The sequence below is a fragment of the Thamnophis elegans genome, chromosome 1 (genome assembly GCF_009769535.1).
Source record: "Thamnophis elegans isolate rThaEle1 chromosome 1, rThaEle1.pri, whole genome shotgun sequence".
Classification (NCBI taxonomy): domain Eukaryota; kingdom Metazoa; phylum Chordata; class Lepidosauria; order Squamata; family Colubridae; genus Thamnophis; species Thamnophis elegans.
Window position 1 is genome coordinate 23,049,030 of NC_045541.1, and position 20,196 is coordinate 23,069,225.

General features: G+C 38.4%; 1 protein-coding gene across 4 annotated transcripts in view; it reads left to right on the top strand.

Moving 5' to 3' along the window:
• Positions 1 to 18,240, top strand: part of LNPK (lunapark, ER junction formation factor) — a 66,042-nt gene extending 47,802 nt beyond the window's left edge. For 3 of the 4 annotated variants that reach the window (XM_032221733.1, XM_032221726.1, XM_032221741.1), the window contains exons 11-13: positions 1,326 to 1,396; positions 6,609 to 6,779; positions 17,285 to 18,240. In XM_032221733.1, the coding sequence (XP_032077624.1) occupies positions 1,326 to 1,396; positions 6,609 to 6,779; positions 17,285 to 17,484 (442 nt within the window). In that variant the 3' untranslated portion in view covers positions 17,485 to 18,240. Of the gene's footprint in view, positions 1 to 1,325; positions 1,397 to 5,636; positions 5,909 to 6,608; positions 6,780 to 17,284 lie in introns of those variants that run through there. The other variant, XM_032221748.1, reaches the window with a different exon arrangement.
• The last annotated feature ends 1,956 nt before the right edge of the window (positions 18,241 to 20,196 follow it).

Genomic DNA, 20,196 nt, shown 5'->3' on the forward strand with positions numbered 1-20,196 from the left:
CAATCTATGTCTGCCTACTCCATTTGAAATGTCCCTGAGACTCCTTCAGTTCTTCAGTTAAATTCCTTAATTCCCTTGCCACAATGCCCATTATTGAGAATTCTGAGGATTGAGATCCAGATTTACAGAGAGCATCTAGATTGGTGCTCGGATAGACTGCACTCTGCCAAACAACAGATATTCTTACTGTGGTTTTTCTCCTTGGTTTTCTTGTCTCTTGCATAAATTAGGGAAATTAAAGAAAGCCATGTGGAATCCGACTCCTTACGGTGTCAACCTAGATACTGTACAGATGGTTCTCGCTTAACAAAACAATGGTTTAGTGATGTTTGAACGTACAATGGTGCTGAATGAGTGGCAATTACAGCTGGTCCTGGTACTTAGGGCACTTCCATTGTCTCTACGACCATGTAGTTGTAATCCAGGCATCTGGCTTGTAATTAAAATGTCACAGCATTTCATGGTCCTATGATCATCATTTGCAACCTTTCTGGCTGGTTTCTGACAAGCAAAGTCAATGGTGGAACTGGCAGGAGTGGTACATGGTAACCATGTTACGTTCTCGCTTAATGACTCACTGATTTGCATAATTATGGCAACTGGAATTTCCATCGCAAAGCAGTGCGGTTACATAACATTGTGCTTTATGACTGCACTGTTTAGTGATAAATTCCAGTTCCAGTTATCATAGTTAAGTGACAACTAACTACCTGTATACCTAGTCAGAAGTCAATGGTACTGAATTCAATTAACTTTAATTTGATTACAGCCATTGTGTGTCTTTCTAATAATATTTGTAAATAGTTTCACAGCAGTTTTTTAAATCTTGAGAAGAATAGCCCCAAATTGTAATAATATGTAACTGATGAGGCCAGATATGTCAACTATTGTTTAATATAAGCCTTTACAAAAATTAGTATTGCGGCATGAGTATGAGAGTTCACAATAATGATACTTAAGAAACCAAATTGCAGATACCACACTAAAAATATTTAGATGGTCTCTGGAATTTGCAATTATTATTGTATATTTATAAAAAACAATCAGGCATATAAATCCAATAAACCTAAACCTAAACCTATCCAGGGTCCTATTTTGTCATCTGCACACATGAATTAAAGGCAGGAAATGATGAGGAGGGAATGGGCACTTGAGCTTTCTTCAGATATTATACTAAATATGCAGATATTGTGGAGTGGAGTCCAGAGATCAGGTGCAATTTAGAGGACACATGGGAATAAGCATATTTCTGAATTTTAATGCTGTCTGATGTGAGACTACTTGAATTGTTAAACTGATAATTTTGGCTCTGATCCTTTCTTTAGATATGCCCTGATATGCCAGCAGTGTTTCTCACATAATGGGATGGCTTTGAAGGAAGAATTTGAATATATTGGTAAGAACAAATCTATTTAGTCCGCTATTTCAGTTCTAACCAAGGTGCACTTAGGCTTATATTTATATATCATATTGGTTTTTCCCTTAGATTAAAAACTTCATTCTGTGCTCTAAAAGTTATAAAATTGGTTTAATTTTTAAAAAAAGCTTAAACAAAACTAATTATTCACCATGCACATAAATATTTGCCACACTGTTTGGGAGAGTAGGAGTCAAATCTATCTGGAAGGCACCTGATTGGAGGAGGCAGTTTTTCTGGGACCTGCAGGTATCCAAGTTGGCTGTAGAAATATAGTTTCTTATTTGTACTCTTAAGACTATTTTGGTATAAATAATTCCCTGAAATGTTTTGAAGTTTTAGGCCCCTATTTTGCCAGTATTGGTGGAAAACACTAGAAATGAAACAGAGGCAGACTCCAGGGGTATACTTTAATTTTATATTAGTAATTTAAGGTAAGCAGAGCCTTCCGTAAACAGAGGGGTTAGTTTTGCTTCTTATCAGCAAACACAAATCAGCATGCAAATAATGCAGATACAGGATCTTTTGTCTTTTATGTGGATGTACCCTCCCATGTGCTCTTAGCTTTGTGAATATGTTCAAGACAATAATCAATGCATTTATGATGTTCCTGTGCTATCAAGGTACTAGAATATTTTGTTGAAATACACCCTCATTCTCTGTGCTTGTACAGCCAAAATATTGACTTTTCCAACAGATTTCTTTTTCAGCTACATTGATGTAAGCTTATTAGTTTGTATCAGTTATACTCTGCATATAAATGACATATTAAATTTTATAGGCTGACATTTGCTTGCTTGCTGTAACTCTTTGGTTTGGGATAAGTGGTATTTTTCCAGGAATATATAACATAGTATTTTCCCAACTTTATCTAAAAAACCTCTTTATTTCATAAAATATTAACAGCAATGCTTGGAAACTAAAATTTAACATTTTAGAAATATTCAGAATCTATATGCATACTAAAAGATGTGTGAATCAACTTATTGTTGTCCATATCAATTTCAGTTTTTCCTCATTTAAAAAAAAATGAGGTTCATTGTGATTGATAGAATTTATCAGACACTACTGCTTGTATGATTGAATTGATAATTTGTCCTAAAAGTATGTTGATAATCTGTAATCTGTAGTCTAAAAAAATATGTCATTTTAACTTTTAAAATTTATTAAGTTTCAAAAAGATTACATATAATACTGTATTTCCTGAAAGGCACTGATTATAATATGTAGCATTATATATAAACAATATACAGCTATAGACAACTATCAAAAGGTGTTCTATTGTAAAAAACTACACAAAACAGAAGTTAGTAAATAATCCTAATGTTATTGTACAACTTCATGATATGCCATCATCATTATTATAAAATATATATAATACCAACAAAGAGATTCTGGGTATTGAATCTTCCATAAAATAAATCAGTATCATTAAAATGAAAATAACCAGTATCTTATTAATCTCTTTAAAATATCTAATTGAAACAAGATAGATATAGTTCACATAAAGATGTTAGTTTTTATATTATTTTCATATTCATTTTGTATATAGTATACACACACAATATACATTCTCATCTACCTTTTGATAACAATTTTCATCTGGGCAATACATTTTGAAATGTTCTTAATCTCTGAAATGGATATTTTCATGTCATGTAAATATTACATGCAGTCTATTTTGATTTCCCCAAATAGGTAATTTTTGAGCATAATTTTTAGCTTGGAAACAAGTTTAGATGGATACTTGCAGATGCAATTTATGTTCTGAATTTTTGCAGAACAGACTACTTGAAGAGAAATCTATTACAGGTGATTCCCACATGCCTAGTATAAATACCCCCACAAACACTCAGATTTGAATCTAAACCTAAAACTATAAAGTTACAGAATGTGAATACATTATCTGTTGGCTTCAAGATCTGATTTTGCTCTTCTTTAATCAAGAAGACAAAACAGATTAGTTTTTCTTCAGTAGACAACATTTCAAGCCATTAAAAAAACACAGATCTTTTGTTGACTCAGTTTTTATATGAGCAATATAAATATAGCAGTAGATGTGTTGATGAAGAATGTTGACTTACTAATTTAAGTCATCTTAAAATAACTTCTTATAATGATCTTTTAGCCTCATGTCTTTATTGTCTGATATTGTCTCAATAGATCACATAAATTCCCTTTCTACCACATCCAGTTGAAAGTTAACATATAAAGATTGATCAGTGCACTTGTCCTACAACGTAGCTTTTACTGTTTAAGTCTTAAAATTTTCAAGCTGTGGGGAAAACCCCTATTAGGCAGATTGCCATCTTTTCCCCCCTTGAAGCTCAAAATACAGGCAACAGTAATCAGTATACATTTGGGAGGTAAGCTAGAAACAGAATAGGGTTTTCTGAATGAAGTAGAGGTTATTTCTTGGGACAAAAAGCACCAGGCCTCTAATCAAGCCATTTGTCCTCTTCATCACTATGCTTCTGTCATCAAGATGGCTCCCTCTGCTTATTATCATTCCTATTTTACTCTTTTCCTCTATTTGCAGAGCTTTAACAAGAAGAGATGCATAACTTTTAAATTTAAAGATCAGTTAAATTGTAACTGCTTACCTATTTCTTCCCTCTGTTGGGACTACAGCCAACGACTAGCAGAGAATACTGATAAAAGAATCTTTACTAAGTCAATATTTCAGTAGATAGATGGCATATTAAAGAGGTGGCCTCCAGACATATGGCTGTGCTCATTTTCTATACAAATGGCTTAGCATAGGCAAACCGGTTAAAACAGTAGGTAAATGTGGCCCCAAAGCTGCTTTAAGATTCATTTGTCATTCTGTTCATTCTCATTCATGGAATCCATACCCTTCAGTTGGGCAAAATTGGAAGGTATCGGGCAACAATTATTGAACCAAAATAACTCAGATTGGCTAACTTACAGAATGCTGGAATCCCACAACTCCTATGGAAAAGAAACTTGCGAAAGTTGTGGTCCCTTTAGTGCCACCCCTGCTTCTGGCTACACTTCTTAGAAGTCTAGGTTGCATGGTACAAGGTAAGATGGTAGGACTGTATGCCTGACCATCTTTCCTACCTCCCTCGGTCCCTGCATGCAGTTGGATGGTGGCAAGATCTGACAGGCAAATTGGCTATTTTGGAACTGAGGAGGAAATTTGAAATATCTTAATAGTGGTGGCCAGTGAGAGAAGGAAGTGACTTGAATGCCTGATGGTGAGGTGGGGCTAGCTGGAGAGTGCCAGCAGTTGACAGCTAACTACTCTTCTTCCATGGGCAGCAGGGATGTTAGGGACATGTTGAGATGGGGATTGGGTTGGGGAGTGGTGGTACAGTATTCCTCATGGTCTCTGGCTCCCTTTGTCGTCCCCCGTCCCCCCCCCCCCCGGTAAAGTGGCAGTCAGTTCTTAAGTTGAGCCGAGAAGGAGGAGGAGTGCTTTTTGATGTTCCCTGCCACCTTCCCACAAGCAAAGTCAATGAGAAAGCCAGCAGGAAGTCAAAAGTTTCTCCTGTTCCTACTGGTACACCCAGTTGGCTGGTGACAAAGCCTGATGGTGTGAGCAATGATTGGCTGATTTGAAATTGAAACTGGAATTTGTAATCTTTAAATGGTGGTATGTAAGAAAGGAGTGACTCGTATGCCTGGATATGTAGGCAAGTTCATTAGATTCATTTATAATTGCCTGAAAATGGATCAGAACATAATCTGAAGATCACTGCAGATATCCTGTTGAAAAACGTAGCTGATGCTTAAATCATTGCCCATAGGTCCAAAGTAGAGCACTGCTTACGCAAAAGTGATCAGCTTAACAGAAATGTCAGGAAACCTTTCATCTGACCACATCAGAGAAATAATTGTCTGAACTATGGAGGAGGAACCCTTGAGAGGTCTGAAATATTTGGGAATAAAGGTCTTCAGACTGATGAAACAAAAATTGATGCACAAGATACATTTGAAAACAAAAAATGAAGCATTTGAAGAAAATGCTCAGTATGGCTCTGTTACACTTTTTATGTTGCACAGAACACTTATTTAGAAGGAAGTATAAATTGAACTAAATATCAACATATCATAGAAGTTAATATAATATCTCACAATTAGTGAATTAATTCAAAATGAAAAAAAGTTTCAGCAAGTTAGTAATCTAAAACATGCCTCTAAATAAACCATGAAATGCTTATTAGAATTAAAGATACTGAATTCACCTTCACAGTACCAGAGGTTTGAATCTGTACGAGTATCTCCAAAAAAAGAAAAAAAAAGAAGAAGACCTAAGAATATTTCTGGGCTAGAAAACTTCTGCAAGGCAGAATGGGAGAAAATTTCAAAAGAAAGAATAAGCATTTGGAAGAAATGTTTCTTATAAGAAATATTTGAAGGCTGTGATATCGTCAACGAGGTACTACAAACTACTTACTGGAGAGGTGTCCAAAGTGCTACTCCTACCATATCTGCCACAATAAACTCTTTTCTTATGTTGAATTTGTAAATAATAGTGCATAAGTAGTAAAAAAGTATTCAAAGTTACAGAAAGATGTGTTTAATTTTGTACAGTGTAGATGTTTATTTTCTCTTAGGGGTTCATGGAAACGGTTCATGGAAACATACTATTTAACCAGGACTGTCTAAATGTTTGGGTGCAACTATAATATTGGAGCATGCCCAAGAAAAGCACTGAGCTCTGTCCTCCCCCTTCTTCTACTAATCTTACTTGAGTGAAGCAATTTTCAGCATTCCTATTCAGGTTGAACAAGACATGACAAGTTGCTTTACCTGAAATGGGAGGAGCTGCAGATACCCTGTTCTCAAGCTAAAAAGGCTTTATATGCTAAAGCCTGCACTCTGAATTGTACTTGGAAACTGAACGATAAACTAATGCAGTGCCTGCCAAATCATTCATATGTGGTATTGGCAATGCTCATTGCAAGCAGGTGCTGCATTCTACACTTTCTGAGTGTCTTCATAAATAGCAAAGTGCATTGCAGTCATCAGTTGGAAAGGTAAATGAAGCCATGGGTGACTGATGTGGAGCATGATGCTCCAGGAAGGGCTTTAACTAGCACACTAACCCAAACTGGTGTTCTCAAGAGTAACATTAAGAATAAAAATAAATTATAACAAGTGTAAACAAGAGCTCTGATGTTCAGTTAGTTCATTGGATATGCCTATATAATCTTTTGTGCAGCCTTTCGGTGTGCCTACTGTTTTTTCCTGAATCCTGCAAGAAAAACCAGACCACAAGCTCCACGGCTTCCGGATTTCAACATTGAAAATAAGCCAGCTGCTGTGATGGAGAGCACAACCGAAGCTCTGCAGTCGGAGGAGGAAAATGTACAACAGCCTGAAACGGAAGAAGGTATGTATCTAGGAAGCCCGAGTTATTCAATGAAAATAGAATCAGTGTAGTTTGGTCAAATGATTTGGGGGATTTGCATTTTTCTTGCGAAGGTAACAACGAAAGATTGCCAATATGTATGATACCACATATATATATGTGGTTCTTTAATTTCTTTAAGAATTATATCTTGGATCATATATGTATGGTAATATACTGTATGTAGTTTTCTTTATTTAGAATTCTTTGTGGAGGGGGGCAGGTGATATTGGGAGGCAAAGTGCAGCTACAGGAACATCCCAAGCCATTTGAAATTTTTCAGAAATAGTTTCTCTTTGCTATCTGATATTTTATCCTTAAATTTGTTTTTTTTAAATAAATCTTGGGTTCTTCTGTTAATTAATTATCAATATTAAGAATTATATTCACTTTATTAAGGGGTTTGGGTCATCATGCATTACATCTCATAGTTTTGGGCACATCATCAGGTTGAGGAGAATTGAAGGTCCAGTTTTTATTCTAAATGAAAAAGTTGAAATGTTAATTTTGATGTTTCCTTAAAGGATAGAAAATTGAATAAAACAGATTTGCTTAAAAATGGGACGTGGGAAGAGATTGTCAAATTTAATTTACCAAAGTTCCTTTACAGAAGTTTTATAAATTTGAAATGCGGTAGGCATCTTGTTTGTATTCAGCTAACAGGAAAAAGAAGCATTGTAAAAATATAATGTAGGGTGTTAACAATTTTTTCTTTGAAGAGCACATATGTAGAACACTTTTGTGAGGCTTTAGGCAGAAGAGTCTCTTCAGAATATTCTGAAAAACATAACGGGTGATGATTGATAGAAATAATGATGATAGCCAAAAATACTTTTGTAACCATTTACAATGCTGGTTGATATTTTGCCATGTGGCACAAACAAACAATTTTTCAAATCTGTAAGGTAATTTACGAGGACGTAGGAAGAGCCGTTTTAGATGAAATTGAAGGAGCATCTGACACACGAACAAGACATAAAGGAAACACTCCTTTCTTGCTGTTAATTTTTCAGTGAGTAACGTCCAGCAGCAGGTTTAATTTGGCCATAAATGAAAAAGCTATAATATGCACGTTTGATTTTTTTAAAGCCTAGTCTGATAAGGAAACTTAATCCAAAGAACACAGTGATTTCTTTCAGGGCAAGAAAACATACTTTGAAACCATGATTTGCAAATCCTTGTTTAAATCCTGACTTGCAATATCTCTACTCAGAAGTAATCCTTATTTGTGTTTGTGCTCTTCCCAGAGTAGGGAGCTCAGTAGAAGAGATGAAGGAAAGAGAAACCAGGAATTGGCAAAAGAGTCCAGTGCTTATTCTTCAAGAGTGTCTTTGACATCATTAAAACAAATCCTTGGTTAGCGTATTAGCTATGAAAGCAGCCAGAGACGGCTTCTCAAAATAAAGTTGGTGTTTAACTGTAATGGCTGATAACCATCTACTTAGTTTTGTTTGGTGACTTTTCCAAGTTCTTTGGGTTCTTCTGTTCATGTTCACTGCAAACACAAACATGTGTTTATGTTAACTCACTTAATCTAGAACATTCTTACTGTTCTTTTGTACCTAAAATCTTCTGTGGAAAAAAATACACTGAAAGATGCCAGTGTAATTCCATTAAAAAAAAAATTGTTAAGAGAAATCAGAGGGCAATTAAGTTAACATTTGTCTCAGACAAAAACTGTTGAAAGCATTAATACAGAGAAGCAAACATACATGAATGAGATGAGCCTTGCCGAAAAGCAACTTACACGGCTTCTACAAACGTAGATCTTGTGAACCTTCTACAGTTTTTTTTGAGGCAGTCAACAAGTAGGTAGACAAAACTTCTCTCGAAGTTATTCCGTATTTTAGTTTTCATAATGCTTTTAACAAACCCCTCACTATAGACTCTTGAGCAAACCAAGCTGCCATGGCCAGTGCTCTCATGGATTGGCAGTTGGATTAAAAATAAGAAACTGCACAAATAAATAGACAATTCTCACACTGGCAAGTTGAGCAAAATTGGGGGGGGGGGGAATTCTCTAGGAAATGTATTTGTATATATAAATGATCTGGAGTTTAGACTGAGCCAGAAAAGTGGCTGTGTGGTGATGATCTGAAGCTGTTCGGTGTGGATGATAAAATCAATAAAGGATTGTGAAGAGCTCCAAAAGAAATTTTCCATTTTTTTCCAAAATGGCAAATGTGGTTCAGCATAAGTGCATGTATAACACTGCATATTGATACAAGAAATGTATGTTGTTGAGATGGGAGTTGGCAGTCACTAACCAAGAAAGGGTGGTATTTTGCAGGATAGCTCAATGAAAATGCTTTAAACTGCTGTAAATTGCAGTTGCTATAAAAGGAGGCAAATTAAACACTGGGTGTCATTAGGGAGGGAATTGTACAGGATTGCTCAAATCTGTGGTGAGATCACAATTAGAATATTGTGTACAATTCTGGTCTCAGTACCTTTAAAAAAAAAGATATTTTAGAATTAGAAGAAGTGCAAGGAAGACCAAACAGAATGATTCCTCATAAGATACTATAGCAGGGTTGGTGAACCTTTTCGGCACCGAGTGCTGAAATGGGAGCGCATGCTCCCTGTCTGGGGCTGCAGAACCAGGTTGCCAGTGGGGATGTCCCGCCACCCTGATGGGGACCTGGGGCGGGCGGGCGGGCAGGGTGGTGCGAGGATCAAAAAGCCAGGCGGCATGTACACCAGAAACGAGAAGACCAGGTGGCCAGTGTGCTTGTTTGTGCTAGAAACTGGAACATCATCTGCCTGGTGTGTGCATGCACACCGGGTGGCTGCTCTTTCAGTTTCTGGCACTCCCAAGCACATGAAGACCAACTTCCTGGCACACCGGAACCCAGAAGAGCAATGGGCTCACGTGCCCAGAGAGATAGCTCTGTATGTTACTTCCGGCACGTGTGCCATAAGTTCGCCATCATGGTATTATAGTTTAGAGCAGCAGCCCCCAAACCTTTGGGGCACCAGGGACCGATTCTGTGGAGAGAGATTTTTCCATGGATTGGAGGAGGTGTGGTTTCGTATGCTGCCTGCATCCTGCAGATGGGGCTTCGCTTATTTGCACAGCCCGATTTCTGGCATGCTGTAGACCGGTGTCAGGCGACAGACCGAGGATTGGGGACCTCTGGTTTAGAGTCTTCGGCTTGGAATGGAATAGGGTAAGATAAAGCAGGCTAGAGGTTCTGTTTTCTGTATGTAAAATCCTGCATGGCATGGATAGAATGTGCTTCTCCCTCTTTACAACATTAGAATTCAAGTTTACCTATAGTAAAGACAACCATTAAATGATCGAAGGCAATACTTTTCCATGCAAACATAATATTAAATAGGAATTCACTGCTAGTTGTAGAAATTGCTATGCGGATGCTTTAAAAAGGAACTAGAGAGATTTGTGGACAGGCTGTGACCAGCTACTGCTGTTGAAGGCTGTTGAATCAAGAGGCAGCATCCCTTGATAATGCTGGTTCCTGAAAAGCAACAGTGAAAGGGGTTATTGCCCTCCCCTCCTTTAGTGATCAGCTTCTCCAAAACACCCGTTGGCCTAGGATGTGTCTCTGCCCTCCTGAACTATTGCAGACATTATTTTGCCCAACAAACTAATAAACCTTCCCATTTTCTGAGTTCCTCTTGCTAATTCTTCAGTGACTATAATTACTAGCCCGTGAAGGAATGTGGCCTGTGTATGTTCAGTGCAGGGAGCAGCACCTACGGAAGAGTATTAACGATTCCAGGAGAATTTCAATACAGTGGAACCTCAGTTTGCTGATACTGCCCTTTGTTGTTTAATCAGCATAATTTATCCAGCTCAGCTCAGGAAGATGACGAAGCTTCACAAAAGGATTAGTTCTGCAGAATACCTTTCTCCTATATTAGGCAAGGCTGGAGGACTCTAAAGAGAATACAAATACTCAATAGGCAGCTAAAAGCAGCAGTAGTGTATGGCAGCCAGCTTGGCAGCTGCTTTTCTTTTATTGTTGTCACTACATTTAAGGACGCTAAAAAGATTTCTGTCCTTTGATTTTAACTGTTCTTTAAACCTCCCTGCATTTCCCCCTCTCCCCAAGCCTCAGTTACAGTATCACCAACACAATTATATTGTGGGCCGTAAATGACACTTAAAAATCCCCTCTGCTTGGAAAAATAATTTTCAAAGTTTGCTCTCCCCGTGTGGGAGAAGAACCATGATAGTCACATAATTTAGGCTGCTTGGTGTTAAATTAAGCTTTCATGTTATGATGATGACAACGACAACACCCAATCTATGTTGATAGTGTGATTGTTATTGATATTTTTCTGTGTACAGGTAGTCCTTGAATTGTGACAGTAATTGGGACCAGAATTTCCATCACTAAGCAATGAGGTCATAAAGCATAATGTCACATGACCGCATCAGTTAGTAGTGGCAAGTCTGGCAGTTGTTGTTGCCATTGTTAACAGAATGCCGCCAATTGTTAGGTGAGGACTCATTCTAAACCAAGCCACTCCCAGCTTCGCCCTCTCAGCCCCAAGTCTCAGTAAGGTAACGGGCTGCCTTCTCTTCAATTCCCCCTCTCATCTCTGCCCTTTTGACCCTCTTGCATTCTGCTGCCTCTGTTGCCCCTGTCACTCTGTGTTTGCTGGCCTGCTGCCCCTGTTGGCCCTCACCGCCTTCCTGATGAGCGCATGGCTTGGCTGCTGATGAGCACTTGCCCTGGCCCTATGCGAGGCTGATTTTCTTCCCAAGGTTGCTCATGCCTGTCATTTTCCAAATAGTGTGGGTCACTCTTGTGGTGTTTTGGAGTGCTTCTCAGGCCTTGAAGCATCATGAGACTGGCCTGTATGCTTTGGAGAATGATGCATGTGGCCTTCTCATGAGATTTTTGAAGGCCTAATAACAATGGTGGGTTCCTACTGGTTCTCCCGAACTGGTAGTGCTGCCTTCAAACAGCAAGCAAACCAGTTCTCTGTTTTTTTAAAAGTGGGCCAGCTCGCCTGCCCCTGGGTTATACTTACCTTTATTCCAGCTTCTGAAGCCCAGCTGGAATGCTGAAAGGAACCCATCACTGCCTAAGAAGTCTTCCAAAGCCTTGGGAGAACAGCTCAAATAGCCTTGAGAAGAAGGCCTGGTCAGCCAGCAGCTACCTTGCATAGGGCCAGGCTGGCCTTGCTTGTTAGCAGCGGGAGGAAGACTGTGAAAATCCACTGGGTGTGGCAGGGCCTGCAGAGCATGCCTCTATGCATGTAGCGCTAGGGCAGAAGTAGCGGCCCTGAGGCAGTGATGGCTGGCTGAAAGTGCAAAGGCCTTGGGCCTTTACCTCAGATCCAGCACCACCACCATCAAGGAGTACCAGAGCTACTGAAAGTGCAGAGACGGGGGGTAGTTGAAGTGCCCTTGTGTTCTGGTTATAAGTGTGGGAGGATTGCCAAGTGCCCAAATGTTGATCATGTGATGGGGAGCTCTGCAATGGCTGCAGCTTTGTGGACCAGAATAAGTGCTGTTTGTTCAGCACTGCTTTAACTTCGAATGATTGCTGAATGAATGGTTGTAACTTGAGGGCTTCTTGTAGTGTATTATAGGTATTACACTTTATGCTGTTAACTGCTTGGGGTTGTATGATTAAAGTGGCATAGAGAGGCATTTGCTATGAATACTGTATTTTTGGGAGTATAAGACGCACCAGAGTATTGTTTTGAAGAGGCAAATTAAAAAAAGTAGGTAGGTAGATAGAGGGATAGAGAAGGAGAGAAAGAGAGAGAAATACAGTAGGTAGGTGGGGGAGAGAGATAGTGTAGGTAGATAGGTAGAGGAATAGAAAGAGAGAAATTGAGAGAGAGAACTACAGTAGATAGATAGGGAGAGAGAGAGTAGGTAGGTAGGTAGATAGAGGGGTAGAGAGAGAGAAATGCAGAAGGTAGGGAGAGAGAGAGAGTAGATAGGTCGATGGGGGGAAAGAGAGAAATAGAGAGAGAAATTGAGAGAGAGAGAGAAATACAGTAGATAGGGAGAGAGAGAGTAGGTAGGTAGGTAGATAGAGGGATAGAGAGAAATGTAGTAGGTAGGGAGAGAAAGAGTAGTTGGTAGATGGTGGGGGAGAGAAATACAGTAGATAGGGAGAGAGAGAATAGGTAGGTAAATAGAGGGAGAGAGAGAGAGAGAAATACAGTAGGTAGGTAGAGAGAGAGAGAGAAATACAGTAGGTAGGTAGGGAGAGAGAGAGAGAGTAGGTAGGTAGGTAGATGTTTCCAGGTGTATTTATCCATGTGCTGGAGAAGGAAATCACTGACAATCTGTAGCATCTAAGATCTTGTTTCTGCTGGTACAGCACTTGATCAATGTAATTCTCAGTAGTTAAAGAGCTTTCCAAAAAGGGGGGGGGGAGGGGAGTTTTTGCACTCTGCAAACCTCCCCAAAAGAGCCAATTTTTCACAAAAACGCCCGTTTTTGTTGGGGGGGGGGGCTTGCAGAGTGCTCCTGGGGGATAGGGGGGGCAAAATGAGCAAAAAATGGCCTGTTTTTCGTGAAAACGGGCCTGTTTTTTTTTTTTTAAAATGCATGCATAGCCTTATGGAGGCTTATAGAGTGCTGCTGGGGGCTGGGGGGGGGGGAAACGGCCCTTTTTTGCTCCTTTCTGCCCTCCCCAGCCCCCAGGAACTCTTTGAAAGCCTTCATAAGGGTATGCACGGACATTTTGGTGAAGTGGCAGGGCTTCGGGAGGCATAAAAATGCTGTATTCAGTGTATAAGACGCACCGAGATTTTCAGCCTCTTATTTGAGGAAAAAAGGTGCGTCTTATACCTCGAAAAATACGGTATATATAAAGATGAAATTTTTTATTTTTTCTATTTTCATTTTCATACACTCACATGTATACTGTACATAGCCAACACCATACAGCATTAAACAATAATTGCATCAATTCCTCTTGTCAATGAGGCCCCCAAAAATAGAAACCCAATATAACTCTTCCGCTCTCCATACACCTCTTTCTTCCACCACCCACCAACTTTCTATCTTCCCTCCATCATCCCCCTCTACCCTACTTCCCCTCCCCCTCTACCACTCCTCTCTCCACATCCACTCCCCCCCCCCTTCCTTCTTACCTTTCTCTCCCACCCTCTCTCCCATCCCTCTCTGCCCATCTTTCTTCTTTCCCACTCCTCTGATCCTTGGTGTATTTCCGCTACCTATCAATATACTTGGCCTATCCTATTTTTAAAGAAAAATTAAAAAAGAACAGTATGCATGTGAAGTCACATTACATTGAGATCTAACATCTCTTGTCTAACCTAATATATTCCCTCCCCCCCTCCCCCCAACCCCCCCTCCCCCCTGACTTCCCAGAACCCGTACACGGTATAGATTTTTAACAAACACGGTCTGAAATATATTGGAAAAAAAAAAGAATAAAAAATTAACAACATCTCTACATTGAGCTTGGCTCCTTCTTGCTAAGCTATCTTTAAACAATTTAAATCATTCCTAATCTTAAGCATAGGCTATCTGGAATTTCTTAGTCCCATATTTATTTTGTATATAATCAATCCATTTTTTCCAATCTCGTTTATATCTCTCATTTGAGTGGTCTTTAAGATATGCAGATATTTTAGCCATCTCGGCTAAATTTGTGACTTTCAATGTCCATTCTTGAATTGTAGGCAAATCTTCCTTCTTCCAATATTGTGCCACCAACAGTCTTGCTGCCGTTATTAAATGCAAAATCAAGTTAATCTCTACCTCTGTAAAGTCAGTACTTATACCTAACAAAAATAACTGAGGAGTAAACTTTATCCTTCTTTTAAAAATATTTTGCATAATCCACCATATTTTTATCCAAAATGCCTTAACCTTTTGGCAAGTCCACCATATATGGAAATATGTAGCGTTAAGAGAACCACATCTCCAACATTTGGGTTGTAAATTCGGATACATAGAAGCCAACTTTTTAGGATCTAAATGCCATCTATAGAACATCTTGTAAAAATTTTCTCGCAAGTTTTGAGCTTGTGTAAATTTTACATTTCTTACCCAAATTCTTTCCCACGTATCCAACATTATTGGTTCTTCAATATTTTGAGCCCACTTTACCATACAATCTTTAACTAATTCTGTTTCCGAATCCATCTGTATTAATACATTATATAGCCTCTTTATATGCATTAAACTTTGGTCTCTTATTTGTTTAAATAGATTATCCTCAACTTGGATAAAACTATTTTTTTGATCTATTTTCCACCTGGCCTGTAATTGCCCATACTGGAACCATGTTTGAACTACCTTCTCCTCTTTCAATACCTCTAAGGATTTTAGTTGTAGTGCCCCCCTTTCCAAAATGAGGAGCTGTCTGTAGGTAGTTCTATCCTGTTTTTGTGCTATATTCATATTTTCAATTGCATGTCTAGGAATTGCCCACATGGGTATCTTGTCATTTAGTTTATGTTGATATTTTTTCCAAACCCGCAATAAAGCATTTCTTAAAATATGACTTTTAAAGTTTTTGTCCAGTTTTTTGTTGAATAACAGGTAAGCATGCCAGCCATATACCAGATCATGTCCCTCAATATTCAATATCCTATCATTGGTTAAATCGATCCAATCACTAATTACGGATAGTACCACTGCATCGTAATATAGTTTTAGGTTGGGTAGTTTCAAGCCTCCTCTCTCGCGTGCATCTTGCATTATTTTCAACTTTACCCTTGGCTTCTTTCCTGACCATACAAATTTATTGATACCCTTCTGTCATTCTAAAAGATTCGCATCTTTTTTGAGTATAGGTAACATTTGGAAAAGAAATAAAATTTTTGGTAAGATATTCATTTTCAGTGCCGCTATTCTTCCCAGCAAAGATAAGTGCAACTTCTCCCATTTTTTCATCTCTATCTGTATACTATGCCAGAGTGGTTCATAATTATACTTAAATAATTTCCCATTTGAGATTGAAATATTAACTCCAAGATACTTGACCTTTTTGACTACCTCACAGCCTAACATTCCTCCTAATTCTTCCTTTTGTTTAGTATTCATATTTATGGCTAATATTTTTGTTTTCCCTAAGTTTATTTTAAAACCAGACACTTGACCATATTGATTAATCATGTTCATTAAAACCATACTGGATTCCTGCGGTTGTTCCAATATTATGACCAAATCATCCGCAAAAGCATGCACTCTATATTCTTGCTGCCTAATCTTAATTCCTTTTAGACCATCCAAGCCCCATATTTTATTCAATAATACTTCCAAAGTTATAATAAACAATAGTGGGGACAAAGGACAACCCTGTCTTGTACCTTTTCCAATTTGAAAAGAGTCTGTTAAACTTCCATTGACTATGATTTGAGCTGTTTGCTGTTGATATATTGCTTTAATTGACTGTAAAAAACTCCTATTTGCATTTTTTGCAATATCTTAAACAGAAATTGCCAATTAACTCGATCAAAAGCTTTCTCAGCATCCAAAATATGAACGCAGCAGGAATTTGATTGTTCTTTCCCAAGTATTCTAGTGCATTAATAACTAATCTAACATTACTTTTCATTTGTCTCCCTTGTATAAAACCTGTCTGGTCAGCGTGTATCAATTGTTGAATAACCAGCATTAACCTATTTGCTAGTATTTTAGTAAAGATTTTATAATCTACATTAAGTAATGAGATAGGTCTATAGTTTTTGGGTTGGGTAGTATCTTGATTTTCTTTGGGTATCAAAGATATAAAAGCTGTCTTCCAAGATGGAGGTACCTTACCTTCCGTTTGAATCTTATTAAATAATTCTCTAAGAGGTTCTACCATTTCTAATTGTAAGTTTTTATAGTAAGCCGCTGTCAAGCCATCTGTGCCTGGTGCCTTCCCTGACTTTAACTGCTTTAACCAAATACTTTGTTTTTAATATGAATAAGGGTACACCCATGGAATTCGTATGGGATGCAAGCAAAGCGTATATGAGAGGAGTACTGATAAATATAAACAAGGCACATAGACATAAACAAGGGGTAAAACGAACAGAATTGGAAGAGGAAATTAAGAGGAAAGAGCTGGAGTTAACATTAAACCCAGGCGATACAAAGGTCAAAGAAGCAATTGCCATATTAAAATCTCAATTTGACATGTTGATTTCTGACCAGGTTGCCACTAGTTTGTTATACGCAAAACACTACTTTCTGCAATGCAAACAAACCTGGCAGATGGTTAGCTTATCAGATTAGGAAAAAAAGGAAATCTCGAAATATATCTAAATTGACCTATAGAGGGAAGGAGGTGTTTCAACAGGATGAGATTCAAAAGGCATTTCGGGAATTTTTTACAGAGTTGTATAAGGGGGATAAAATTAATGGTTTAGATATAGACAAATATTTAGATAAAGAGAAAATACCCTTAGTTAAAGAAGAGCACAGGCAAAAATTGAATCAACCAATAACCTCGGGGGAAATTTTACAGGGAAAAATATGGTATATATAAATAAATACAATTTGTATAATTAAAATATGTGTCTCCTAGGACCTTCAGAAGAACCTCCCCCATTGACAGAGACAGGCCAGGAAGATAACAAGGCTTCAACAGTCAAACAAGGTGATGAGATGGTTGAATCTGCGGAGGAAGAGCAACCAGCAAAGGAAACAGAAACAACGGAAACAACGCCTGCAACCTCCCTCCGTCCTCCAGGTGACCAAAGAGAAGAAACACCTGAGGGAGAATAAGTGCCTCATTGTTTTAGCTATGTGTATTTTTTTTTAAGCTGTTACTTTTTCAAGGACTGATTCTGAGCTTAGACTCCCACTCCAATGAATGTTAAAAACTGTGCAGATAGTATTGCAAGAATATGTTTGAGAGGCAAGTGGGGGATTAAAGCATTTCAGTCTGGGCTAGTTAGTTGAAGTCTAACTCAAACATTGATTTGTATTTTTTTTCCTTTTTGCGTACTTACAAAGAAATGTAAACATGCTTAAATGGGTATTTTCCATAAAGTGATCTGAACTATAGTATTATTTGGTCTTTGAGCAAAGAGTGCTGTAAATGACTAAAAAGATGTCTAAGTTTTGCTTCAATAAATTAAGGATTATTTTTCCTGAAAATATTTATCTATTAAGCTGAACTAAATCAATTTAAATATCCAGATGTTTACAGGAGAAAGGGTGCTTGGATAATTACCAAAAGCAGTACATTTGTGTCATTGAAACTGAAAAACTTTGCCACTCTTCATATTTTCCCTTGAAAGAATACAGTTAAAGAGGGCAGACTAGAATACGATGCCCCCTGTTGGGAGGTTCTGGGCACAGCAGATGAGCTGAAGATAGCATGTGAAATAGAAAGCCTAGTTTGTGTTTACATGAAGTGTAGGAATTTCAGCACTTGATTGTACTTGAATACTGAGCATTATTTATACTTGTACAATAATGATGATAAGTGAATTTTGTGTATTTTGTTAAGAGCAAATAAAGATTATATAGCATTAAGGGTTTGTTCAAAGCATATTCTCATAATTGACTCAAATCGGGTCTCTTAAATGAATCGTTTTATTACACACATTCTTGAATGTAAAACTAGTACATGAAAAGGTCAATAGAGCAGCTACTCCACATTCTTGTATGCACTATTATTATCGGGTAATTATTTACCTAGATTCCTCAAGGTCAAAAGAATTCCAGATTATATCACAATACCACATTGTTTGTCGCCATAGGTTATGCCCAAATACCATCCAAATCAGAATGAATACAAACAGCTATCTGTGAAGAAGCCTGCAATTTCAATTGCCATGTCTGCACATGGTTTTTAACCCATCCAATTTTTTTAAGGGGCCAGGTAATTCAGAAGAGGGTCAGCAGGAAGTAATCTGTCGACAGTGTAAATGCTAAGAAGAATTGCTGCATCACTACCGCTCTGAGTACTTTTTCCACCGCTATATAGACTCTTACCAACATTTAGTCACATCTATTTTTGGTTTCCCTCTACTGTCAACTGGGCGGCTTTTCAGTCACTTCATCTCCCTTAGTTCTTAAGTAAATCTTTGGGGTTGGTGCCTGGGAGGAGACCTTGCTAGTAGACTCTTAGTTCACCTCCAAGTTTCAAAGATTAACCAGGCAGATGCTAGAAGCCCTTGCCAAATTGTCAAGGAAATGCCCAAGCACCCTTTAGAAACACAAATCCATTAGATTTCTGGGGGCAGATTGTTTTAATTGGTACTCTGCTCCTGCAAAGGTTTGTAACATCTGTGTATCCTAGTTTGATAAGCTCATGATTGACTCAACATGATAATGCTTTCCATCTATAGAACAAATTGTCTAGTTTGAAGTAAAGGCCAGAACTAGCACATGGCAATCTTACATGTTTGAAGGTTTCTATTTGTCATAGCACTGGATCCACTAGATCCATCCTTTAGGTTAAAGTTGAAGTCAGCTAGGATTAAACCCTCAGCAACGCCAAATCCCAATGGTGTGGGGGACACTACTAGGCAATTGGTTAGAGCAGTATTCCTTTGTCACACAATCACAGGGACTTGACTTCACTGACCTTGATGTTAATACTGTTGTAGGACCTGAAACCAAGCCAGGCAGCTTTCCAACAGTTATATGTCCCATTGCCAGGCCTCAGTAATACACACCAAGTGCACGCACTCATCCATCACCATGTCATAGGGAGAAGTGTGTCTTATAGTGCAATAAGGAAGTAGTGTTTATCAGGAGCACTAGGAGACCAGGGCTCCTCAAAATTCAGCACACTTGGTCTAGAACAGAGGCCTGTGTCGTATCTTGCAATGTTTTGTCCAGTAGATTTGACTCCCCGTCCCTACAATGAAAAAATTAATTCTTCAGAATTAATAGCTTGTCCATTAGTAAACACTCTTTAGTACATAAGTAGGTTTTTCTTTAACATGTTGCTCTATTTAGGCCAAGGTTAGACCGAAAATAGTTTGGGATCCGCTGACAAATGCCACGGTGAGTTGTCATGGATCAATGCAGGGTCCTACTTTCTAAGCATTTAATTATAGGATGGGTAAGTCTTTGACTTACGATTACAATTGAAACCAGATTTTTTGTTGCTAACAAGGAGGTGGTTAAGTGAGCCATACCTGATTTTACAACCTTTTCTACCACTGTTGTTAACTCACTGCAGTTGTTAAGTAAATCAGATTGCTGTTCAGCGAATAGCAATAGCACTTAGGCTTATATACTTCACAGTGCTTTTTACAGCCCTGTCTAAGCGGTTCACAGAGACAGCCTATTGCCCCCAACAATCTGGGTCCTCATTTTACCCACCTCGGAAGGATGGAAGGCAGAGTTAACCTTGAATCTGGTGAGATTTGAACTGCCAAATTGCAGACAGCTGGCAGGCAGCACAAATAGTCTGCAATACTGCATTCTAACCACTGTGCCACCGTGGCTCTTATCCAAGTTCTCATTCCCCCACTG